Raw genomic sequence first — 26,017 nt, 5'->3', positions numbered from 1 at the left:
GAGGACATGAACCCCAGCAACAAAGAAACACTCAAGTATTCACAAAAGTTTATCGAATGTAAACATGTAAAATGTAATAATTATCTGCTTCAGCTTTATATTTGGTTCATTTTTCCTTATTATTGTACTTTATTAATGTGAATAATATTCATTTAGTTATATTTTTAATTAAAAATATAAAATAAATATATATTTTTTCCGTGATGTACAGTAATATTAAAAAAAAATAAAAAAAAAATATTTTACATTTATTTTGACTATAAACTATAACCAGTTAATAATAATAATCTACGTAATTAAATGAAAAGTACTAAAATATATTATTTTATATTTGGTGTGAAGAATAGTGTTACACCAAACTATTCACAAAATACCAAATTTTGTTGGGAATGTGTCTTTTTGGTGTTTTATTGAAAATGAAATTATGCCAAATATATAATGTTTTATTATCTCATCAAAGTTGGTTTTAGCTATGAGCTTCATCCATTGTTTTATGGATTTTTATTTGGTCTGGTGCTAGATCTGATGAGACTTACACATCTTCTTCCCCCAACTCGTATGCTAGTTTTCTCCTCCACTTGAAGTAGAAATTTCCCTAGTTTTATTTTTCTCCAAGAAGACTTTCTCCAAATTTCTTCTGAATGTAACCTTTTTCTTAGCCTTTGTAACCTCTGTTTCCTGTAGACTGTTGTCTCCATTTTCTAAATCTATGAACAAAAAATCTTCTTGAAATACAACATCCTTACTGATAACCACCTTGTGTTCATCTAGCAGCCACACTTGATAACTGTCGCATCCCCGATTCTAGATAGGATCGTTGGGATGGGCCATGGTTCAAGAAAACGTATCAGCCAGCCTTAGGACTTTAAGGCAAGCGTTCCATGGCCAAAATAGAAGGTTAAGTACGTCAGGATGCTGAGACTTACCCAAACGTAGATGGAAATGAAGATAAGGAAGCTGGACGAGTTGTATGGTAGCTGGACGATGCAGAGGGGAAGCTCGATCAAGCTGAATGAAGTTCGGTCAAGCTCAGTCTAGATCGTTCCAAGTTAAGTCAGCTCAGCCAGCTGGACTACTAGCTCACTCAACTGGGAGCCAGCTCAACTCAGCTGGACGGAGTGTTCGAGTCTCGGGCAGTTAGTCAAGGTCCGAACTGGTGGCGGGCCAGTTGGCTATGGGCCGGTGAGGTCTTGGGCTAAGCCACATGCCAATTTTAAGAGCCTGGGTAACAGTTTGGGCCTCAGGTCGACCCTGTAAGGGGTAAGCGATGGGGTAGGAATGGTTCAGGTTGCAACCATTCAACCAAGTTCGGTCCGTTCGCCCATCAGGTCGTGCCTGTTCGCCCAAGGCAATGGCCGACCCTGACTTCTATAAATAAAGGGCTTCTCTGTCGATTCTGAACATCAGTTTTCAGAGTAAAAACTCAGAGACATATCGTGAGAAAGAAATAGAAAGAGAGAGAGAGAGAGAGAGAGAGAGAGAGAGAGAGAGAGAGAGAGAGAGAGAGAGAGAGAGAGAGAGAGAGAGAGAAACCAGCCAAGAACAAGACGGTTTGTGGTGGTGTTTACTTTCCGGCGAGACCAATCATTCGAGGAAGAGATACCGTCTTGAGATGGAAGGAAACAGCAAGGATAAAAAAGTGGGAACCCCAAAACGTGGCTCCAAGGTATGTGATGGACTGGTGATCCATCAAACTAAGCCGGCGGCCTTAATGGTCTAGTCTATGGTCTGATCGGAACAAGGTTGCATCTGTTCTTCTCTAATATGTTTCAATTCATTCTTCTTCTTCTTGTTTCTGTGTATGTTCGAATGAGTGTGAAGGATAGGCCGAAGGGTTTTATCCCTAGGCTTAGGTCGTATACATCCAGCCGCGATCCTAAGCCTTGGCCGGATGTGGCATGGTTCGGCTGGAACAGTTAGGGCGGTTTGGCTAAACGGTTGGGATCCATCCAAGGGGTGCGAGTTCCAAACGGTACCAATTGATCTAGGCCTTGGCCGATCCATTTGGGCGAGTATGTGGATTGACAAGCCGGACGTGTTTATGGTTCATTTAACCGCGGTACATGGTCACAAGGTCTGGTCGGTTGCAAGGCAATCCGGATGGCATGGGCTGTACGCGGTTGTATGGATCCAGGACTTGGACCATATCAGGTAAGAAGGTTCATGAGCCTTTGGGCCGGACTTATCAGAATGACCTATCGAACCTAGACCTTAACCGAACAGTTGGATGGGACTATGGGCGATCCGGCTAGGGTTGGATTGAGATCGTTTGGGCTTGGCTTGGACTTGGTCTGGGCTTGGCCAATTTTTATATGATTGTCTTGATAGAACATTATCATATTCTAAGAACCAAACCATGCATTGTTAGAATTAAACCGTTAGGATATCGGATTATGATTAATGACTGTGGTCTATGGTTTCGGGAACTGAGGCTGATCGTGGTAATGACAAGGATCCGTAAAGACTCTATCAGTGAGTGGCTGTGTGGTGTGTGGGTAGATCATATTAGGAATAAACTTATGATAGCCTATAGAGCACATTGACTTATGTATTGAATCTCATTGATTATTTATACAAAACGATATGTATATTTGGTCGATTATTTATGAACCTCATATAATGAATATGACTTAATAAATATAGACTTAAAATGAATCAAACAAGCAAGAATGTTATAAAGTAAGGTCGCGGGTACAGTTGAGTCGAAAGACCAGGATCGGGTTCTTACAATAACCCTTTGTACCTTGAGCATAACTTAAGAAGATTCCTTTTGTGCCTGATGACTGATCTTATATCTTATGGTGTGAACAAAGGATATACAGCCAAACCTTCCCAGGTGATCATACTCTGGTTTACCTCCTGTCCAAACTGCTTTTGGAACTTCCATACCAAGAACTCTGGCTGGTGACATGTTGATGATGTACACTGCCGTGGAAGCAGCTTGTGCCCAAAACTCACCTTCTAGTCATGTTTCTGAAAGCATACTTCTCACATTGTTCATAACTTACATGTTCATTCTTTCTGAAATCCCATTTTACTGCAATGTATAGTAGATTGTAACATTCTGATTTGTGGTATATGGAAAGGCTTAAGAGGATTTATTTGGCTACCTATGTCACCAAAGTGCACTTACCTTTTCCGTCACACATCCGTTTAGAACTCCAAGGTTAAGCGTGCTTGAGTTGTAGTAGTAAAAGGATGAGTGACCTATCGAGAAGTAATCCACAAATACTGTGTGAGTGAGGCTAAAACACGGGAAAAGGTAACGTGGTGATTGCAGGATCAGTTAAATAATTATGAGCCTTTGGAAAAATTAATGTGCCTGCCATCCATCGAATGTGATGGGTCCCACATGCCGAGTGAGCGGATATGGGTGGCCCATTATCCATGGGCGGTCGGAGCATTACAAGTGGTATCAGAGCCGAACCCAGATAAGTGTTGTCAGTTAGGGCTAACACTAACACGAGTAACGATCTTGGGCGCAACAAGGGTGATGCATTCTTTGAGAGAGGGTGAATTGTAACATCCCGGTTTGTGGTATATGTAAAGGCTTATGAGAATTGATTTGACTACTTATGTCACTAAAGTACACTTACCATTTTCATCATAAATCCGTTTAGAAATCCATGGTTACACGTGCTTGAACTGGAGTAGTGAAAGGATGGATGACCTATTGAGAAGTGATTGACGATATTGTGTGAGTGAGGCCAAAGCACAGAGAAATATCATGTGGTAATTGCAGGGTCAGTAAAATAATTTTGAGCCTTTGTAAAAATTTACGCACTGTACGGGATGTGACCCACGGACTGAGTGAGCGGGCGTGTGTGTCCCATTAGCCGTAGGCGGTCAGGAAATTACATAGATGCTTTGTGCCGCTTTACGCCTATTTTTCTACATAAATGATCAGACTGCTTGTTACAGAACTCCAACTCGTTATTCGTTGTTCGACACCTCAACCTTTTCCCAATCTGATTCTCAACTAGTACCTTATAGTCAACAATTTTCTAAAATGACTCATCATTTGTTTAAAGAAAGTAGATCAAGCCTGGTTGGAAAAATCATCTATCAATGTCAAAAAAATATTGATATCCTGAAAGGCTTTGTGTCACATTAGAACTTTCTCACAAATCTGAGTGAACATAGTCTAATATTTCCTTTTTCGTGTTCTAGCAGTCGAGAAGATTTGCTTATGAAACTTCTCCGTCGCTCACGCTTTGGAGAACCTTATACCCATTATTTTATCCTTGCTCAGATAATCTTTTCTTTCTAAAGCTTCCATCGACGACTGACTCATATGTGTAAGTTTAGAATGCCATCGTTTTTCTAGGTCTACTAGGCCCTTGCTATATTGACTTGAGGAACATTTAACCTTTTCTTATAGATAATAGATGCCCTGTTGATACTTGCTTGTTATTACCTTTTTACAACTGAACCAAAAAGTCTCCAGCTGATTACTTGCACCCTGGTTGCTCGAGCTGACCATACGAAATGAAATTTATCCCCATATATGTCATGTACCTCACATTCTTCAATGTGACAACAGTCCCATCTTCATTATCGATGGTAATACTCCCCATTCCCTTAACAATTCAGTGTGCCCATTAGCACTTTATTTCAGGTTCGGCAGTAACTCCTTCCTCGGGATTGTAAAGAATGTACGCCCCAAATCTAGAACCCACTCATCCTTGATTTCTTGTATGCTCGTTGTTACATGCTTTGGAAGTTTCACCACAAGATTTTCTGAATTTCACATACGTAATCCCCAACCACCTTTCTTTCTCTTAGGGCAGTCCCTTTTACAGTGACTTTCACTGCCATAAACCCAACATGCCAGATTTAGACATTTGTATACTATGGTCCCTGCTTTTTGAAGCTTTTATGTTCCCTCAATGAACCCCTTTTATTTTCTGCTTCTTGAATTAATGTATAACCCTTCTGAACTCTCACTTGACCAATTCAATAAAAATAAATCCTTATGTCTCAGCTCCACCTCCTTTGAACTCTGACTTGACCAATTCAATAAACCCTTATGTCTCAGTTCCACCTCCTTTGCATATGCAGAAGTTGTTACGCCTCTTATTCGGTCACAATAGTGTTATTATTTGTGAAAAAGAACCACAATTTAACTAATCACAATATTATGACGAAACTGTTACTTACGTGTGACATAAAATTCTGGTCACTATATCGTATTATGTCACCTATATATTTATGTATTTTTGTTATCTTATTCAAACAGTGTTTTAAATAGTTTTCATATTAAATTAATGATTCAAATATTTAAATTTAAATTTTATTAATTCATATAATAATATAACCAAAAAAATTATTTATCAGCTTAACTAAACATTAATTATATTTTGATTATATTTATTATGTATCATATTTATAACTAATTTAAATATTTTAATTTAAAACAAATAATGAACCAATGTAAAAAAAAACCAAATAACGAACCTAAACAAAGAAAAATATCAAACATAAAATCATAAGAAAAATATCTTATGATAACACCAAACTGTATATTTCCAAAAAAAAATAACACTTAATAGCAAAAAAATTAAATTTTGTTTCTATAAATATCACATTATTTTAAAAACAGTAAATTTATAAAATATTTCAAACAAATACACTATTTTAATTATTTATCTAACAAAATCGCAAAATATTTTTTTCACCAATTTACATTATTCAGTACTATTTATTTTATTAAAATTACATTTATCATGTAGCATAAACCGTAGTTACACTTAGGGTATGAATGGTGACCAGGGAACGGTGAGGAATAATGCATTTCCTAACGTTCCTAAAAAAAATCACCATTCACAAGGAATAATAGTTCCTTCTCATTCCCTTTCATTCCCTTTTTTGTAGAGAATTTAAGAACAAAATTATTCCTTGTTAAAATTGATAAGGAACAACCATTCCTTTTCATTCTTGATATTTTGTTCCCGTACATTCCTTTTTTATTTGTTCCTCTTGATTCCCGAATGGTCATCAGTCAGACCGTTATACTTTACCGTATTTTAATTATATACTATTTATATTATCAACACCGTAGTTACTATTCCGATATATACTCTACTCTTTATCTTTTTCATTTTTACTGTTTTATGTTTCACCGTTTTCCACATTTACCAACACCTTAACAAAACAAAACAATAAACGAGATTTGGTATTTCGGTGGTTGGTATGGAAACGTCCGGTACGATTCGATATTCGGAAAACAATACTACAAAAGAGTTTGGTAGCTTTTGGGTGGATAGAATAATAATTCGGCAGCAAAATTTTAAATAAGGCAAATCTCCAAAATAGTACATTTCTAAGTTTATACCACAAAAATAGCACTCAAAAACTAAAATGACATGTGGAAGCACCGTAGCCTATTGGTTAAGGTTTAAATGCTTCTACATCCAGGTCTGGGGTTCGAATCCCCGACTATGCAATTTATTGCAAATTACAGAAAATCCAGATTTCAAGTCCCGGAGAAAGCGGTTTATTAAACAATTATGCAGACTACAGAGGAAAGGCTTGCAAGAGATCTTCAACATGGTGCAAGTAAATCTGGTCACGCGTGGATCTTCTGAGGACGGCTCAGGTGATGCAGTTAGGTGTAGGTCTTCATAAGGCAGGTAGTATTGTCGGTTGTCGAATCATCTATGTAATCTTTCTTATATCATAATTGTAAGATCATAATAAATCAGCGTTAAAAAAAAAAAAAAACTAAAATGACCAAAATAGCATTTTATCTTCTGAAAAATTTAAATTTTTTATTTTTCAAAATTTGAAATCTTATCCTCAAAACCTCACTTCTCAACTCTAAACCCTAAAACCTAAACTCTAAACCCTAAACTCTAAACCCTAAACCCCATCTCTTGAGTGTTATTTTTTTGACTTTTGATCTTGAATGCTAATTTGGGAACAAAAACTTGATTTAGTGCTATTTTGGTTTTTTTATCTGTTAAATACTTAGTAGCAATTAAAGAGGTATATAAAAACCCTATTCTGATTTCTTTACATATATAACAAAACACTTTCTCTTAGAATTTAAGTCACATGTCTTTTCAACTCAAAAACATGATATAGCTTTAAAACTATGAGATAGTTCGAACAAGAAAAACATGCTCTCATGAATTAATTGTATCCGAGTTTTTATCTATCTAGTTCTTTATATAACATTCTTTACGTAATTAGGACAATAACTCTGGGGGATTGCAAATTGTGAAATCAATTAGGATGACATGGATTAGTCAATTAACTGGTGTTGTTATAAAGACTAGAGATTTTTTCCGCGCTTCGTGCGGATTGTGTCTTATAAATTTATTTTATTTATAATATTATTTGTTAATTTTTTTCTTTTATATTAACTTCTTGTTTTCCAATGTTAAGTTTTCTTAATTTAAATTTATATGTTAATAATTTTTCATTTTTTTGTCGTAGATGGAGAATTATATTTTTTATTGATGGTTTTTTGTATGTGACAGTGACATAAACTTTTTGAAATTTTAAAATAATATTATATATAGTACGATTAACAAATTAAAGAAGAGAAACATATTCAGACACATTTTACACAGGTTTTATATGCATAATTTTAAACATTATATATGTATATATTATAAGTTTGAAACATGTAAATGCTTTCTAAAGCTAAATACTTGTTCTGAGTTTACATAACTTATCGAAAGTTTTATCTCTTTTTAAATTCAAATCACAGAAAAAATATAGAAAATTCAGTATAGATGGATTTTTTGGGCTTTTAAATCAACACTGAAAAATTACATGAATCAGATAACAACAGTTTTATAAACAACTGGATAAAATTTGACCGAGCCAAAGATTTTCACACAATATGTTCTTTCTTCTTCAAATTGCGAAGAGCCTATAGGCACAAGAAAAAAATCATAATTTTTGTTTTCACTTATATAACATTTTTTCTCCTTTACACACGGAGTTTATTACACTGCTATAAGCAATGTAGAACTCTATTCATATAAGATTCACATCTATGCATTTTGACAAAGAAGAATTTCAGCCATCTTTAGTTTCGGAATGTACCAACTTCAGTCATATACACTATATTTTCTCTATGATTCAAAACTTACAATTTTAATATATGTGCAGATTTCCATGTGAAAAGGCACGTACGCCATCTATCATTCAACCTATTACTTTTTCCAAAGTAAACACTATAATCCTCGTTTGGTTAGCTCCACAAACTAATCTCTTTGGATCAGTTTATCAAAAAATATGGATACTAATGTCAGAAAAGAATATAAACACTATCAACAATACATATTGGCACAAGAATATTTGGTTCAAGGAACATATTCCACGTAATGCGTTTATATCATGGCTGGCTTTGCGGAGAAGACTGCCAACCAAGGATCACTTGAGGCGTTGGGGATTAAATGTCTCAGGAACGTGCACCCTTTGTAATCTGGAAATAGAGACTCACCTTCATCTCTTCTTTGAGTGCTCTTTCTCTCGCTTGATATGGGAGCCTTTTGCTGCTGAAGTTTGGATTTCTCCTCCGGCTGATCTACACTCTGTTGCAGCCTAGATCAATCAACCTCGCGTCAACGTAGATGCACATGCTACTCCAGTCATCAAGCTCTACTTTCAGTCATGTCTCCTCACCTTCATCAGTCATCCTTGCCTCTTTCGACCGTATGATGCGTGACCGTCTCCTCTCTTACCCGGTAAGTTCTTCTTTCTCATCTTCTCTACTTCTTTTTATATTTCTTGTATAAGACTTCCTTAAGGCTTTTTTTACCTTGAGTTGTTGTTGGTTGTTTTTGTTTCCTTGCTGTAATAAGTTGTTTAAAAACAACAGTGTAACCTTTTAGAAAATAATAATCTTAACATCTTACCAAAAAAAAAATAACAAATATTGACTTATTTATGTGAATATATATTTTATTTTAAATCATTATAGTGGACGAATAAAGCACCATAATTTGTACAACAAATTTTCTTAGATTCACCTCATCATACTCACCATTTTACCATTTTAATTACATAATTTTACATGAGCTTCTTCATCTTTCCCGGTTATTTTCTCTTTATTTATAACTACAATATAAAGTTATAAATTATATATATTATAAATTAATAATTTATTTACCCTTAAAGTCTAACTATTAAAATATAACATAATTCAATATAGATATATGATTCTATTAATAAATTAGCAGTTACAAATTTGAAATTTCTAGAAATATCAAAAGTTGTATGTTAGTTAATTATTTTCTAAATGATATTTATTTTTAATTCTTTTTAGATGAGAATATTTTGGCTGAGGTGGATAGTCTCAAAAGCCTTGAATTTAGTCCCTTTTATATAGTAGGATATGTCAATTAGGGCTGAAGCTAACCCGTCCAAACGTAAAATTTATTGAGTTTAGGTTTAGTTTTATAAAATATTTAAACTTTGGTATTTTTGACTTAAATCCGTATGAGTTAGGACTGGTCTAAAAACCCAAAATTTTATACTTTAACTTAAATATTATTATTATTGCAATCGAAACTATTATTAGTATTGTCATATTATTTTACTAATTTTTATTCAAACTCTAATAAAGCAAATATTAAAATTGTTAATACATTTTATTGTTTGATCATTATAAGTGTCACATTTTAAATTTTGTAAATGTACTTTCTTCTTTCATATACAATATTTTTTTTATTTCAAACTACAAAATATGAAACGTTTGATCATGTTTATCATAAATTTTGTTCTTTTATATATTAAGTTTTAATTTATATATGATTATTTAAATTTTATTAAATTTAATTTGTTTTTAATATGTTTTTAAAGGTTACGGAAAAGTAAAACATTTTTTATAAAGAAGAAAAGTTTAAACTTACTTTATATTTTTCTTTTAAAAAACTGAAATTGTTTTTTTATAAAAATCCATATTTATTAAAAATAATAACAAATTATTTTTTGAAAAGCCCAAAAAAATCTGAAATACTCTATAGTCCTATATGGATCGGACCAAACTTTAAATTTTAGGCCTAAAATATTTTTGGACTGAACCAAATTCACATATTTACGAGTTTATCAGATTTAGGTCGGATCAGCCTGAATCGACACCCTACTGCTATACATATAACAGCATCGCTATTTTATTATTATAGTTCTAAGAAAAAAAAAAGAGCTTTCGTGTTGGAACTGATGATTTATGGATATAGTGGTTTATTGGTAAGACTGCACGGTAGTTTCTATTATTTATTTTAATTTGTTCTAAGAAATGTGAATATCGATGAGTTGTGTATTTATCTTAAACTGGATAATTATGACTACGTAATGTCATTGTCATTGCTTTCTTCTTTGTCCCCAAGTAAAGATGTAGTTTATTTCATGTTTATCTATTAGGATACTTTCACAATTTACATCGGAGTCTTTGCCTTTCAATGAGTAACTAGTTATGTACACGGATTTGCTAATACAATATAGTTGTGGAATAGCAAAATACTTTTCAAATATAGAATATATATATTCAGTGACATTAACAGAAGTTACAGTGAATGTCTTACGCGTTTCTCAACAACAAGAAATGGACCTTGGTTTATGATAGGAGATTTCAATGAGATAACATGTCACAATGAAAAGACAGGGGGAAGACAACGCCCGGATAACTCTTTCCTTCTTTTTAAGCAGATGCTTAATGATTGTGGCATGTTAGAGTTTCCATTCACGGGAGATATGCTTTCTTGGGTAGGGAAGAGAGCTGGTGGATCAACTGTTCGATGTCGTTTAGACAGAGCGGTAGGAAATGCGGACTGGCATGAGAAGTTTCCACACTCGAATGTCAAGTACATGAGGTTATGGGGATCGGACCATCGTCCGATTCTTGCAGATATACTCATAAAGCCAACGAGAAGATCCAAAAAGTTTAAATTTGATAAAAGATGGTTGGATAATGAGGAGTTACGGCAGGTTATCCTTGAGGGATGGAAATCACCTGATCTTCCTCCTGATGCGAGTATTATGGAACATATTTCCAGCTGCAGGAGAGCCTTGAGTGAATGGCGGAGGCTAAATAATGTCAATTCGGCAAAATTGGTGGAAGAGCTTAAAGAAAAGGTGGAAGGCTTATATGCAGATGATAATGCCACAACTGAGGAAATTGCAGCAGCTCTGAAGGAACTCTCCCATGCTCTTAAAGCGGAAGAGATGTTTTGGAAGCAGAAGAGTCGGGTGTTTTGGTTGAGAGAGGGGGATAGAAACACAAAATTCTTTCATGCATTGACGAAACAAAGGAGAGCAAGGAATAAGATTACACAGCTACTGGACGAGAATGGGAACATTATCGAGGATGAGGAAGGACTTGTAGTCATTGCTACTAGTTACTTCAGGCAGATTTTTGAATCATCGAACCCGGAGGAAATCGAGGAGGCGCTAGCTCAGGTGCCAACAACAATAACTGGTGCAATGAATGACGACCTTACTGCTCCGGTCTCTGAATGGGAGGTCAAATTAGCGCTTTTTGCCATGCACCCAGAGAAAGCTCCAGGACCCGATGGGATGACTGCACTTTTCTACCAGAGATTTTGGGATATAGTAAAGGATGATTTAACCCTTATGGTTAATAAATTTCTTTTTGAGGGGACGATGGCGAACGGACTGAATGACACAAATATATGTCTCATCCCGAAGATAACAAAGCCTACTGCAATGTCTCAATTCAGACCCATAAGTCTGTGCAACGTTAGCTACAAGATAATCTCTAAAGTCTTATGCCAGAGGTTGAAAAAAGTGCTACCAGGTCTGATATCGGAAACCCAGTCAGCCTTTGTTGCTGGGAGACAGATTTCGGATAATGTTATGATTGCCCAGGAAATGTTCCATGCATTGAGAACGAAACCCAGTGGACGGAATAAAAGGATGGCTATCAAGACTGATATGAGCAAAGCATATGACAGGATGGAGTGGTCGTTTATTGAAGCTGTTCTGCTTAAAATGGGATTCTCAGAGACTTGGATCGGCTGGGTCATGCGATGCATTACATCGGTGAAATATAAGGTTCTCATGAATGGAGAGCCAAGAGGGAATATTAGTCCAGGTAGAGGACTAAGACAAGGAGATCCTTTGTCTCCTTTCATTTTTATTCTATGCACGGAAGCGCTCGCTAGCCTTCTTAATCATGCAGAGATGCAAGGAAAGATAACAGGGATGCGTGTTACACGCACGTGTCCGTCGGTATCCCACCTTCTCTTTGCTGATGATAGCCTTTTCTTCTGTAAGGCGGAGCCCCGTGAATGTGAAGAAGTAATGAAAGTAGTCAGGAGATATGGTAAAGCATCTGGTCAATGTATCAACTTTGACAAGTCCTCCTTGCTCTTTGGTAAGCGGATTAATGCAAATACAAGACAAGAGATTAAAGATGCCCTTGGGATACAGAATGAAGGAGGAATGGGAACGTACTTAGGCATTCCTGAGGATATAAGCGGCTCTAAATGCAGGCTTTTTGCATTTCTGAAAGATAAGCTGATGCATAGAGTGAATGGATGGACGGGTCGATGGCTCTCGAAAGGTGGAAAGGAAGTACTGATTAAATCAATTCTGCTCGCTCTTCCGACATACGTCATGTCAACTTTTCTGCTCCCTTTGGAGACTTGTGAAAGCTTGGCAAGTGCTATTGCTCAGTTCTGGTGGAGCTCGAACCCACCAAAGAGAGGTATTCACTGGGCGAAATGGGAGAAAGTCTACCTATCCAGAGAAGAGGGTGGAATTGGCTTCCGATTGATTCATGAGTTTAACCTGGCGCTTCTAGCTAAACAACTATGGAGATTAGTACAGTTTCCTGATTCTCTGGTGGCCCGAGTCTTACGGGGAAGGTACTACAGATTGAGCTCTCCATTGAGAGTACATCCTACTAGTAGCCCATCCTATGTGTGGACTAGTATCTCTGCTGCAAGAAAATTACTGCTACTGGGGATTAGACAGAAGATACACTCAGGCTATGAGGTTAAAGCATGGGAGGATCCATGGATTCCATTGAATCCCGCCAGGCCAGCTGCCCCCGTAGCTCCTGTGATGAACCCCAACATGAGAGTAAGCGATCTTATTGACCAGGGAGTGAAGGATTGGAACGTGGGACTATTGGAGAAATATGTTCGCCCAGAGGATATACCACTTATAAGGAGTTTGGCCATAAGCTCAACTCATCGTCGAGATACTTTCTGCTGGAACTTTACGAGGAGTGGCCAATACACGGTTAAATCTGGATATTGGGTGGCGCATAACTTATTGAAGTTATCGAAGGAGAAGGAAGTTTTGGACCCAAGTATAACGAAACTGCAGGGCTTTGCGTGGAAATTGAAGGCTCCTACGAAGATATGTCATCTTATATGGCAGCTGTTGACTGGTCATGTGGCAGTAACGAGGAATTTAGTTAGACGTAATATGAGGTGCGACAACTATTGCCCGAGATGTGGAGAAGCAGAGGAGACAGTCACACATGCAATCTTCGAATGTCCACCAGCCCGTCAAGTATGGTCTTTATCTTCAACTCCGACGTGCCCAAATATTTTTCCGGTATCGAGCGTCTACACAAACATGGATTATCTGTTCTGGAGGAAAAATAGTATCATGGAGCCAGAGCAAGATAGGGATCCTTATCCCTGGATAATATGGTTCATTTGGAAGGCTAGGAATGAAAAACTCTTCAGAGGAATAGATAGAGATCCTCTGGAACTGGTTAGACATGCTGAGAGTGAATGCCAGGCATGGTTTGAGGCTAATAAAGTGGCACAAGCTGCGACACAGGACACCATGAATGAGGAACCCCAAGCCGTATGTTTGGGAAATATTTGTCTATTAGATGGATCTTGGACTCTCTCAGCTAACTTCAGTGGATGTGGATGGACATGGATTGATAGCTCTGGGAATATTCAGCTTATGGGGACAAAAAATATCACACGACGGGAATCGGCCTTGCATTCGGAGGTAGAAGCTCTGCGGTGGGCGATGGAGAATATGCTGCAGCACTCGACCTGCCAGAGATTTGGGACAGACTGTAAGGAACTGATTGCTATGGTTAAGGATCCCCAGGCGTGGCCAAGCTTTGCGACGGAATTGGAGAGAATAGAGACGCTACAAATCTGCTTCCCGGACTTCAACATCATTTACGTTCCACGAGCGCATAATCAGACTGCAGATTTTTTAGCTAAGACTGCTAGATCTTTCCGTAGAGAGTTACATTTTGTTGGTTGTTCTATTCCGGTCTGGTTACCCAGGCCACCTCAAGTCTGAGTAATAGAATAGCCTTTTGACGTCAAAAAAAAAAAAAAAAAACAGAAGTTACAGTGAATGTAAAAAAAAATACAGTGAAAATATAGCATTTTAATGCAATTGTTGGTCAATTATAAAATCTATAAGTTAGATTGATTAAACATATTTTAAGCTTTTGGAACTGAGAAATCTTTTTCTTTTTGTTTAAAAAATAACTCTCATCAACTTGTCTATCTTTATACATTCAGAGTTTGATGTCTAAGTAATGGACCGTATGATCATTTTCACCGAGGCAAACTATTTTGAACTAGATTGTTTGGAGTTGGTAAAAATTATGTCTACACCGATCAGTGCCGGTCCTAAGATATTTCGGGTCCAATACGAAACCAAAAATATAGGCCCTATCTAATAAATTAAAAATTTAAATTATTAAAATTCTAATTTACATTTAAAAATTACAATATCCCTAAAATTTATAAAAGTATCAATTCTGAAAATTATCTTTCTATTTCATTTTATATAAGAGAATGAAAAAAAAAATTAAACATTTATCATGTTATATGTTCAAAACACTTCCTAGAACTGATTTTTCTTTTCATATGCTAGCAATAAAAACAGAAAATGCAAACCCCAAAAAATCTATACAATTTATAGGCCCCATGCAAATGTTTCTTAGGTATCTGCTCAAGCCCGGGCCTGACACCGATGGATCTTATCAAATAGAAGTTTACTCTTTAGAAAATAGTTACACAATTCGGTAACATCCAATCTAAAAACTTGTAATTTTAAAAATATAACAAAAGTTTGTAACTTAAGAAATTGACTTAAATGTAAAACTATTAGTTGGAAAAGTATTTATACAAATATATATGAAATTTAAAAACACTATATATATTCATGTTACTTTACTGTCACACAAAATAAAAAATTACATAAACGTCCAAATTGGCGAATTACACATTGAATAACGTTAATAACATGTGTCACATCCATTGTGGTTTGAGCGGACGATTATATCCTGCACCAGGACGAAAAAAATAGTTGATACTATGTTGTTGCAGGGAGTAGAAAAACCCTTCTTACATAATGAAAGCCCAAATTGACGAATTATACATCTACTGACGCTAAAGAGTAAAACAACAAAATTAGCATGTTATAATCATTATTGTAGGTGGTTAATAGTTGATGTATCATTTAAAAAATATAGTAGATGTTAACATAGGTATCAGTTGTTACTTATATATAATGTAGCTGTTAATTCTTATGTTGCTTTACACTGGAACATAGATCAAATTTGTATGTGGTAATTGGTTACGACTATCTATCATTATAACATGTTGAACTTTATTATTATGTCTCGAACATTTTTAATAGTGAGGATATAAATATTATATTTTAAATTAGTTGATAATATAAATATTATTTAGCAAAAAAAATAGTTGCTATCAAATTCGAATAATTGAGTTGGTTCACTTGTCTAATATCACGTCTTTTGTAGAAAAACAGAGGAATCCCATCGATTGGTTTAATTCGTTGGATAAATATTTACAGATATTATACAAGAGTTAGATTATATGTTATATGGATAAAACTGGAATCAAAATTATTTTCTGCTTATGAGGGATTGTTCTCTAATTATGATCACATCTAAGGCTATGTGAGCCAATTATCTCTATTTTTAAAACGAAATTATGTAAAACAAGTATTCAAAGAATGGTATATATAGCGTTATGTCAATGTCCATAGACTATTCTTTATGAGAAGATACTGTACAAACAACTGTGTGTTCCCTTTTGTGCCATATGTTATTTTACCATATGATCTACCATATAATCATAATACCCAACTACCAATTTGATTTGTTTACAAGAGTGGAATTACAAGCATGCAAAATTATTAATTACTTATATCAAATCATATCAAAGTGATTTCGTTTATTATAAGCAATGCAGTTAAAATCTGGTTGTTTTATAAATATCTCACACTCAAATTTTGCATAATTGTTATCATATATATATATATATATATATGTATATGTGTGTATTTAGAACATTTTATAAAATTTGATAGAGGGCATCAATATATATTTTAGGATGGTTATTTTTCAGAAATATAGAATTGTTGATTCAGGTTTTGTATGATCTGATCTATAGCTTCCTCCTGCAAAAAGCAAAAAAGGCAAGTTTAAAAAAAAAGCAGAAAAGGAGAAAGAAGACAGTAATAGGTGTAAATATATTAAGTAAAAAAACATTAAAAATGAGCAATATAAGCTTTTTAAGATTATCCGCAATGGTTTATTTTATTTTTACTTTAAAATAAAATAATTATATAATATGGTTGAGTTATATTTGAATTTTACTATATTTTAGAATGAGTCTGTTTGTTGATGACAAAAAAAAAACTATATTTTAGAATGAAAAATAAAGTAATGAACAAAAAGTAAACAATTTATTCTATATATAAAGTAAACATATTTTTTACTTTAAATTCTACTTTAGAATAAGAAATAGAAATAGAGTGTTGATAAAAAAAAGAAATAGAGTGGACTTGGAAAAGCCGTAATAGGTTGATCTTGTTCTCTGTGTACGAAGTGAACTCTACTTTATCTGATCGTTTTTTTGACCTTTTAACAAATTACAGTAGAATTTCTATAAATTAATATTCGATAAAATAATAAATTTCACTGATCTTTATTTGGACCGGTGTAAAATATGACACAAATCGATGAAATAATAAGATAGTAATATTTTTATAACTCTCATGTAGATATATAGTTCCACTAAATCATAAATTAATAATCTATCTCTATATATATTTTATATAAGTACAAACTAAACATTATATTGTTGGTTTTCTATTCACAATTAAAATATTTCTATTTTTTAATATTTTACTATATTTTGATAATATTTAGTAAAATTATATCGAAAACCACATAACAATTCTGTAAAACATAAAATTATACACCAAATAAGATAATAAAATAATATAAAAGTCAAATTTTAAAAATTTAAATAATTTATATAAGATAAAATCAAATATTTTCTTATTTTATTAATAAAATAAAGATAATTTATAAAAAAAGAAATTTTTGTAAATTAATATTTTATAAATTAATAAAAATTAAAGTCCCACAATATTAATTTATAGAGTTTTACTGTACGATTAATAATTCTCTTTGAGTTTTGTTTCCACTCTCTTGTCCTCTTCCTTCCTGTCTTCTCTCTCTCTTGGTGGCTCCTTCATATAGAAGTAGAAGCCCTTTTTGCTACTGTTCCCTTCGCATTTCGTGTTACTTGATCGTGGGTTCCCTGAAAAATCCGATCTTTCTTTCTTTAATTTCCGATTATCTGATCATGGCGGTCGTTGAGAACGTCGGAGCTAATACAGAGGTCGGTGCGATCTCCCCGTCGCCGCCGTCTTCCGTCACCAGCCAAGGATCAGGAGCCTCTTCCAACGAAGATCAGGGTGAAAATGGAGTCCACGGTGAGATCAGATCCCACGTGGAGGGATCCGGCGGTGGAGAGAGCTTCAAGCGTGAGATAAGAGAGCTCAATGAGCTTTTAACTAAGCTTAACCCCATGGCTAAAGAGTTTGTTCCTCCCTCATTGACTAAGCAAGGAGCTAACGGTGGTTTCTTCACCGTCGCTGACTCTTTTCTTGGTGCAGCCGAATATTTTCCCGTCAACGAAGACGGCGGCTTTCGACGGGTAATAAGACACGTGTCTCTTCGTGCTTGGTTGTTTGTTAAGCTAAAGCTTGTACCTTTGAGGCTTTGGTCTCACCTTTTCTTTTGTGAAATTATTTGATTTTGAGTGTCGTTTTTGTTTCTGTTATTTGAAACAGAAGAAGTGGTTCGGAGCACCACAAGGGAAACGGAGGATTAATCCTCGAACAAGTATGGCTCAGCGTGAAGACGTCATTCGAAGAACTGTCTATGTGTCTGATATTGACCAACAGGTTTCTAAAAGCTTCCACCCTTTCTTCAATGGTTCTTCCCCAGGCTTACTATATTCTCACTTATTATACTATCTTAATTTTCGGTTTAGGTTACTGAGGAGCAGCTTGCTGGTTTGTTCATCGGCTTTGGACATGTCTCTAAGTCTCTTCTACAAGTTCATCTTTGTTTGCGGTGTGTTCTTTGTCTTAACTGTTTTTTTTTTTTGGTGGTTTAGGTTGTTGACTGTCGCATTTGTGGTGACCCAAACTCAGTACTTAGGTTTGCTTTCATCGAGTTCACTGATGAAGGTATCATTTAGCCTCATTATATTTTTTTTTTTGCAAAGTGTGTGTAAATGTTGGTTTAATGGGTTTGACGATTTGGGGAATTGTAGTGGGTGCAAGAGCTGCGCTGAATCTTTCGGGGACGATACTGGGATTCTATCCTGTGAAGGTTATGCCGTCCAAAACTGCTATTGCACCTGTTAACCCGACATTCTTGCCAAGGGTGAGACACTTTTTTTGTCTTGTGTTTCATCACAGTCTGAGTGCAAAGTTATGCGCTTTTTATGACTCAGCACTTGTCCTGTTTTTGGTTATTAGACTGAAGATGAGCGTGAGAAGTGTGCGAGAACTATCTACTGCACTAACATCGACAAGAAGGTGATTTTGTTTCCTTCACGGCGCTATAATCAAACATAAAGTAGCTGAACTTTGATGAGTTGGACAGGTCACTCAAACGGACATAAAACTCTTCTTTGAGGCTGTGTGTGGAGAGGTGTTACGTCTGAGGCTTCTGGGTGATTATCATCATCCAACTAGAATCGGTTTCGTTGAGTTTGTCATGGTAAAGCACTGTTGATCTTTACGATTGGATCCATAGATTAAGTTTCAAAGTATCCTTCTTTTCTCTCTTTGGCAGGCTGAAAGTGCAATAACTGCTCTCAATTGCAGTGGCGTGCTTCTTGGTTCTTTACCGATAAGGTCCCCAAGAACAAACCAGTTTTCTCAAACACTTTCTTGTTACTTGGTTATGAGTCCCATCGTTGACGTGTTTTTTGATTCACAGGGTGAGTCCCTCAAAGACACCTGTTCGTTCCCGTGCTGTTCCTCGACAACAACAGTAGCAGCTACAAGTTTATTATACATATATCTCTGCTCTCTACAGGCGTGTAAAGATGTTTGTCTGAAACTCGTAAAGTCTTTTGTTTTCCCCTGTGTAATGCTTGGAAGCTTTTCTGTCGTAGGGAGTTTTAATTTCGATTTGGTTTTTAACTTTTAGAGAAAAGAGAAGTTACACAGAGGGGAAGAGAGAAACACTGAGAGTGAGAGATGGTTTTGAAGATTGTCTCTGCTTAATGGGAGTTTTTAAGTTATAAATCACTAGTTATCGAAATTTAGGAAGTCATATATAACTTTTAGGTAATATATTATTTTTCTTCCACCACTGTCTCCAAAAAATTCTCTATTTTAAAGTTTGCAAAAATCTATATTTGAAGTTTTAAGGTGTTTTTTTACAAAAGCAAAATTTTAAATTTAATTTCAAAAATATTTGTTATTTACATTATGATTTTTATATTTGTCAAAATTAATATAAATCTATAAAACTTTTAAAAATAACTACCACATACAGTATATTAATATTACAGTAATATAAATTAGGGTGAATTGGCTGAAAAAACAAGAAACAAAAGATAATTAGCAATCTATGCAGAAAAAAAATTATTTAGCAAGTTGGATAGAAAATCAGCAGTGAAATTACATAGATATCCCACAGTAATATTGAATCAATAGTCTTTCTTTTTCTTTGTCTTCATTAGCATCATCATCATCATATTCCTCTACATCTCTTGCCTTTTCTCTTTTCTAGCTGCGCTTACTGCAGAAAAAAATCAAGCCAAACTCTTCAGATTAACCTAAAACTCACAGCAAGACACACTGAATCACGTTGTCCTAAAATCTTCTCTGAAACCAAAAAGAAACCAAGCAATAAACTTTAAGAACAGATTACAGAAACATCAAATATGAAGTCAAAATTGGAAAGCAAGGATTCAAGAATACTACTTACAGGAAGACAAATAAGGCACTGGGAGCTCTTTTGGGTTTGTTTGGATCCTTCTTGGCCTTCTTCTCCCGCTTGCTAACCTTCTCAGCCGTGCCTTCCTCTTTCTCACCTTTCTGAAAGAAAAAGCTTTCACCTTTATATTTGAGATCAAACAACAAAAGACAATGATTCAGCAAGAAAGTTATTTCCTTTATATAGTTTCAGAGGATGAACATGTCATCAACAGGCTTCAAGGCTTCCTTGGTGTTCTTAGCTTTATCTTTCCCCTTTGTTGTCTTCATCTTGGAAACTGTTTATAGAACCAAAGAAACTGAAACAAGTTATTTAAGCAAACTCAACATGGAACATAACATCAAAAAAGAATCAATCTAACAACGAATGAATAAGTCAACTACCCTAGAAGAGTACTCGAGACGGATGGCAGATATGTTTGTTTCAGATACAAAACCTAAATAAGCATAAATCAAAAGAGAAAGAGATGCTTATTACCGGTTACATGTTTAACCTAGGAATAGATCTCTCCGAAACTAACCCGCCTTTCGTCGTCACAGGCACAAGAGTCTCAACATGACTCCTCGGCTCCTTAAGCTGGAAACCAAAATCAGAAGCATATGCCACAACCCACTCCCCATAATCACCACATCAGGAAACTTGTTCCTCTACTTGTCAGACACCGCAAGATCATCAATATCTCTCTTTAGTAAGGAGCCACACGAAGTCCGGCTTCATCCCAATCTCCTTAACCATAAGGTTGTAATCACTACGCCTCTTGAAAAGCTCGCTCTTAACCGAACTCATAGCTTCTGAACCCGAGCCCAAAACAAGGCCCAACAAAGACAACGCAACGAACCTCGCCTGCGAATCACCAGCGACAACCACCCAAAGATCCATTCAGCAACTCAGAAACATCAAATTTATCCAATTTCTGAAACTCACAGCTCAGAACTTTCCTCGATTTCACCCAATCTTATCGAAGCAATCGAGCTAACCGTTACGATTCGGTTTCGCTTTCACGTCTCAGACGATTTGGTTCGCCTCATTGATGCAGGAGACGCGGTGATTGTAGACGAAAACGGAGATCGGAGACGGACGGGAAGTAAAGGGTGAGGTGGACGCAGACGGTGTGGGCGATGAATAAGGCGCCGCTGACGAAACAAGCTGCTAATACTCAAAGTGAATCGCTCCTATCATCTGTCCTATTCTTCGATCGAAGGTTTTAAACATGTCTCTGAAGTGAATCGCTTTGATTATTTCTCTGTAGTTATTTCTCTGTAATCGTATTCTAGTTATAGGGACTTTATTGGAATATTGAAAATACAACAGTGGCACAACCACATAGCTAAATAATCTTATTTTTGTGTATACGGAGTGCAATTGCCCTATAAATTAATAAATTTTTACATTAAAACATAAAATTATAAATAGAAATAAATAATCTTATATATTAAAAGAGAAGTCATGACTTTTTTCATGTGTGATTTTTTTTTTTAATTTGGACCATCACTTAGAAATTTTATTAAATGTATTTTATTAAGACTAATAATATATAGAATTTTTAAAATACTTTTATCATATATCTTTTGATATCCTTTTTATTTTAAATATAAATATATTAATTTTAAAAATCTAACAAATCTGTTTTAAAAGATCTTTACAAGATCTTCATTTTCGAAATTATATTTAAATATCACTAATTTTGAAATTAGTTTGAAATATTATTATACATTAATAAATTCAGTAATCATTTATAAAATAAAAAAATAAAAAATTCTGTAATATTTTATATATTATATAACAATAATCAATCATATTAAAAGAAAATTATTATATTGAGCTAAGTATAAATAAATTGTATTAAATTTATAAATTTTATAAATTTTATTTTCATAAGTATAAAAAATTTATGTTCAAAAATTAAATATAATATGTTGGTAAGATGGATTAAGCAAAATATATAATACATGTATAAAAATTAACATGTATTTCTTTAAAGCTTATAATATAAAATCTTTGTAACTACTTTAATCATAATACATTTTCATTTTAAAATCTAATAAATCTGTGTAAAAGTATTTTAACAATAATTTAATGTATTTTAAGTTATCGTTTATAAAATAAAAAATAAATAAATTATATCATATTTTATCCACTTTATGTCATGATCATGTTAAAATACAATTATTATACTTAAATAAATATGATAAAAGTATATTCAATTGATAAATTTATAAATTTTATTTTCATAAATATAAATTATTTATTTTAAAAATATAATATGATGATAGAACGGCTTAAAATTAACAAACCTTATAATACATGTCTAAAAAGTAACATATCTTAGACTTTTGTATATACAATAATATATTATCTAAAATGAATAAACTTAAAAAAATATTAGTAAAAAGAAATACAGCTTTGAAACACGGGTCAGAATTTAGCATAAATTAAATATAAAATATTTTCAAATATTTTTTTTCATGAATATATTAATTTGCTTAATAACTAAATGCAAATACAATAAGATAAATATATAATAAGAAGTAAAAATACATACGGTTTTAATCAAATGATTGATTATAACATGTAAAATATAATATTATTATATTTGAAATAGTTATATAAACATTTAAGTATATGATTAATGTTAAAAAAAATATACCACTAATGTTTAAAAATAATAATTTATGTATAAAAAAGTAAAAACGAACACCCGCGCGGTTGCGCGGGTCAAAATCTAGTTAAATATTAAAGTACAAGTAAAATATTACATTATTCTGTAAAATTGTTTCCGTAATGTTCTATTTTCGATTATACAAAATTTGTTTGGACAATATTTTAGAAATTCAGGAAAAACTTTACTAAATTATTAGTGTTGTTGTAATATTTATATTTGTGAAATAATTATGTTTTCATGTATCTTTGTAAAAAATAATTTTATTAAATTTATTTTGTAATATTCTTGTTATCTAATTCTAGTTTAAAAATATTATAAATCTTATTTTAAATTTTATTTAATTTTTCGTAAAATTTTAATTTATAAAAATAAAATTGAAATATTTATGATATCCAAAAGTTTTAAAGATTAAAATAATAAATGAGAAAATACTTAAATATGATGTGTAATTAATTATAAAGACTAAAATGCAAATAAAAAGATGAAATTTCAAATTTGGAGTTCTGAATATTGAAACTTAAGTTTAACTCCTTAAAACTCTAAATTTGAAGTTTAACAAAATAATTGGAGAACAAAAAACTTTAAAAAAATAATTGGAGAACAAAAAACTTTTAAAAAATTGGAGAACAAAAAACTTTATATTTGAAGTTATAAAGTTTCTTTGGAGATCCTCTAAAAAAGAGAGAACAAGTCTGTAGTTGTATTTATCAGTGAACAGTCTTTGCGCAGAGGTTCCAAATCTTACTATATATTAATTGAGAAGTCATTTTATTGATTTTTGCTTTTGTGTCGATCATAAGTGAACTCTTACAAAATTGTTATAATTTGATTGGTCGATGATTTTTAGTTTTTATTTATTTTAATTAGATCTAAAAAGAAAAAGTAAGTCTATTACCAATTAATATCACTTGCCAAATATAAAATATTAGTTACCTTATGGTAAATCTTAAATATAAAAAAATGATCAATTTATTTCTTTTTCTATAATTTCAACAATTAGTTACCATAAGGTAACTATAATTTCAACAATTAGTTACCATAAATGATTATTTGTAATATTATTTAAAAGTAAGCAAAATTGTTATGTAATATAATTTGAACAATTAATCACATATGATCGACACGTAAGCAAAATTCACTAAAGTGTTCAAAATACAGACGTATGTAACTAATTGTTAAAATTATTACAAATAATGATTTATGGTAACTAATTGTTGAAATTATAGAAAGAGAAATAAATTGATATTTTTTATATTACGATCTGTGTATATGAGATTTTTGTATTCTTTCTATGGTTGCAGAAAGTGTCTTCTACGGATAAGAAAATCTGGTTTTGGCGAAAATTATGGAAAATTTCAGTTAAGAAAATATTCACAAATATTCTAACTTCCAAACTTGTTAAATGTGCCTCTTTTTGAATTGTCATGTGAAAGTAGGGACCCTACTTAACCCATTGCATGTCATGGGCGTTAGTCAACACCATTTGCTGTTTTGCAACCAGTGGCGTGTTACTAGGTCTACCTTGATGCTTTATGTCATGTTATGCTTGTGGTTTCCACAGATCGTTAAGAGCCAAGTACAATTTAGAGGTCGAAAGTGGCTTAGATATTCAAACATGTGTACTAACGTTCCAGATTAAACTACACTTTCTGCAGTTTGAGTAGTTTTTAGATTCCACATTCCTACTATTGTAAAATAGCTCATAAAAGTAGAAATTGCATTCAAAGAAAAAGCAGCAAACCTTACAATTTGTAAAGTTTGCATTCTACATATTTAAAAACTTAAGTAAAAGTAGATTGTTCGTTCTAAAAAAAGTAGATGTATTTGTTTAATCTGGAATTCAATTTCTTCTATCCCATTTTTCGTAGAAGACTAGTTCTCCTTTTAGTAGAACATAATTTAATATTTTAATTTATCAAGTTTTCAACAAAAAAATACAAGTTTGTGTATATGTGTGTTTTATCAATTGTTTATATTTTTATATATTTTATTCATAAAACTATTTATTTCATTAGTTTTAAGAACTAAAAAGGGTAAAAGAGACCAAATGGACAAAAATGATTTTATACTATAGGGACAACCATTTTGAATTTTTGTTCCGTTGTGGCAATTTTCTAAAAAAAAATAAAAAACGTAAAAATAAATACATATATGACATAACAAAATATATACGAGTAGTAATTTATTTTTGTTTCTCTTACTAAAATAATTATATAAAAAAAATTGTACTGTATGGTTTTGTGATTATATTTTATAATATATATTATTAAAACAGAAGTAAATATTGATTTCATGTGTGATCTTTTCATTTGGACAATTTCTTAAAAAGTTATCATATTTTACATAATTTAATTATAATACCTAAAACTCAGTGGATTTTAATTTAATAAAATATTCTTCAAATATTGTTATTCAAATATTTTTATAATTTTAAGAATATTGTTATAATTAAGAATATTCTTAGAACTATAACAATATTGTATTTGATAAAATTTTCTTCAAATATTGTTATAATTTTAGTAAAACTAAACTGTGTTATTTAAGAATAATATTTTATCAAATAAAAAACTGATGGTCACATTTGTTTATATTTTACATATTAAATTAAATCTGCTAATCATAGTAAAGCTTTATTGTACTGAAACTATTAGAATATTTGAATGTTATTTTAATTTAATAATAAACTAATGTAAGCAAAATAACTCCCATAGTTATCAATAAAATAAATTTAATTACTTGAAGTTAGTCAACATAAAAAAAAAATATTGTTGATACATATAAGCTACATTTACTATTTTATTTAATAATTTTGGAGAGTGTTTTGATAATAGTATCTTATTTTTTTTATTTTTCCATAATAATCAGTTAACTAGTAATAAATAATTTCATTTTATTATTTTTCAAATCAAAAACCAAAAACTAAAATCTCAAATCACCATTCAAGTTTTACAAAAATCTAAAATCTACTCCAAAATCAAAAACCAAAAACTAGATACCAAAAGGTAAAAAACAAAAACAAAAACTAAAGACTAAGGTGATGATTGTTTCAATAGTTTTTAGTTTTAGTTTTTGGTTTTTAGATTTTGGTTTTTCGTTTT

General features: G+C 32.9%; 2 protein-coding genes and 1 pseudogene across 3 annotated transcripts; 2 read left to right on the top strand and 1 right to left on the bottom strand.

The window, feature by feature from the left end:
* Nucleotides 1–10,665: 10,665 nt before the first annotated feature.
* LOC111206875 lies at nucleotides 10,666–14,262 on the top strand. Its single transcript, XM_048740407.1, has 2 exons — nucleotides 10,666–12,070; nucleotides 12,275–14,262. Exons 1-2 carry the CDS (start codon nucleotides 10,666–10,668, stop codon nucleotides 14,260–14,262), a joined length of 3,393 nt encoding a protein of 1,130 aa, XP_048596364.1.
* Nucleotides 14,263–17,431: 3,169 nt separating this feature from the next.
* On the top strand, nucleotides 17,432–19,576 carry LOC106391776 (polyadenylate-binding protein-interacting protein 12). 2 transcript variants are annotated; one of them, XM_013832480.3, is made up of 9 exons: nucleotides 17,432–17,951; nucleotides 18,091–18,201; nucleotides 18,291–18,335; nucleotides 18,417–18,489; nucleotides 18,576–18,688; nucleotides 18,784–18,843; nucleotides 18,911–19,027; nucleotides 19,103–19,164; nucleotides 19,250–19,576. In XM_013832480.3, the coding sequence occupies exons 1-9, from the start codon at nucleotides 17,598–17,600 to the stop codon at nucleotides 19,305–19,307; spliced, it is 993 nt and encodes a 330-aa protein (XP_013687934.2). In that variant the 5' UTR covers nucleotides 17,432–17,597; the 3' UTR covers nucleotides 19,308–19,576. The 2 variants fall into 2 exon arrangements, with proteins under 2 accessions (XP_013687934.2, XP_013687933.2); XM_013832479.3 differs by having other exon boundaries at nucleotides 17,437–17,951; nucleotides 18,088–18,201.
* Nucleotides 19,577–19,887: 311 nt separating this feature from the next.
* Nucleotides 19,888–21,582, bottom strand: LOC106414581 (annotated as a pseudogene).
* Nucleotides 21,583–26,017: the final 4,435 nt, after the last annotated feature.

Source organism: Brassica napus, chromosome A9, assembly GCF_020379485.1.
Source record: "Brassica napus cultivar Da-Ae chromosome A9, Da-Ae, whole genome shotgun sequence".
Lineage (NCBI taxonomy): Eukaryota > Viridiplantae > Streptophyta > Magnoliopsida > Brassicales > Brassicaceae > Brassica > Brassica napus.
Note: the sequence above shows the minus strand (reverse complement) of the source record. Positions and strands in the feature narration are given on the sequence as shown.

Bases quoted from the DNA above. Each gene is read 5' to 3' on its own strand.
- LOC111206875 (XM_048740407.1), top strand. From the start codon at position 10,666: ATGCTTAATGATTGTGGCATGTTAGAGTTTCCATTCACGGGAGATATG. The intron at 12,071-12,274 runs GTAGAGGACTAA...GTGAATGTGAAG, and splicing joins AAGAGGGAATATTAGTCCAG to AAGTAATGAAAGTAGTCAGG.
- LOC106391776 (XM_013832479.3), top strand. From the start codon at position 17,598: ATGGCGGTCGTTGAGAACGTCGGAGCTAATACAGAGGTCGGTGCGATC. The intron at 18,336-18,416 runs GTCTCTAAGTCT...TTGGTGGTTTAG, and splicing joins TGTTCATCGGCTTTGGACAT to GTTGTTGACTGTCGCATTTG. The intron at 18,490-18,575 runs GTATCATTTAGC...GGGGAATTGTAG, and splicing joins CATCGAGTTCACTGATGAAG to TGGGTGCAAGAGCTGCGCTG.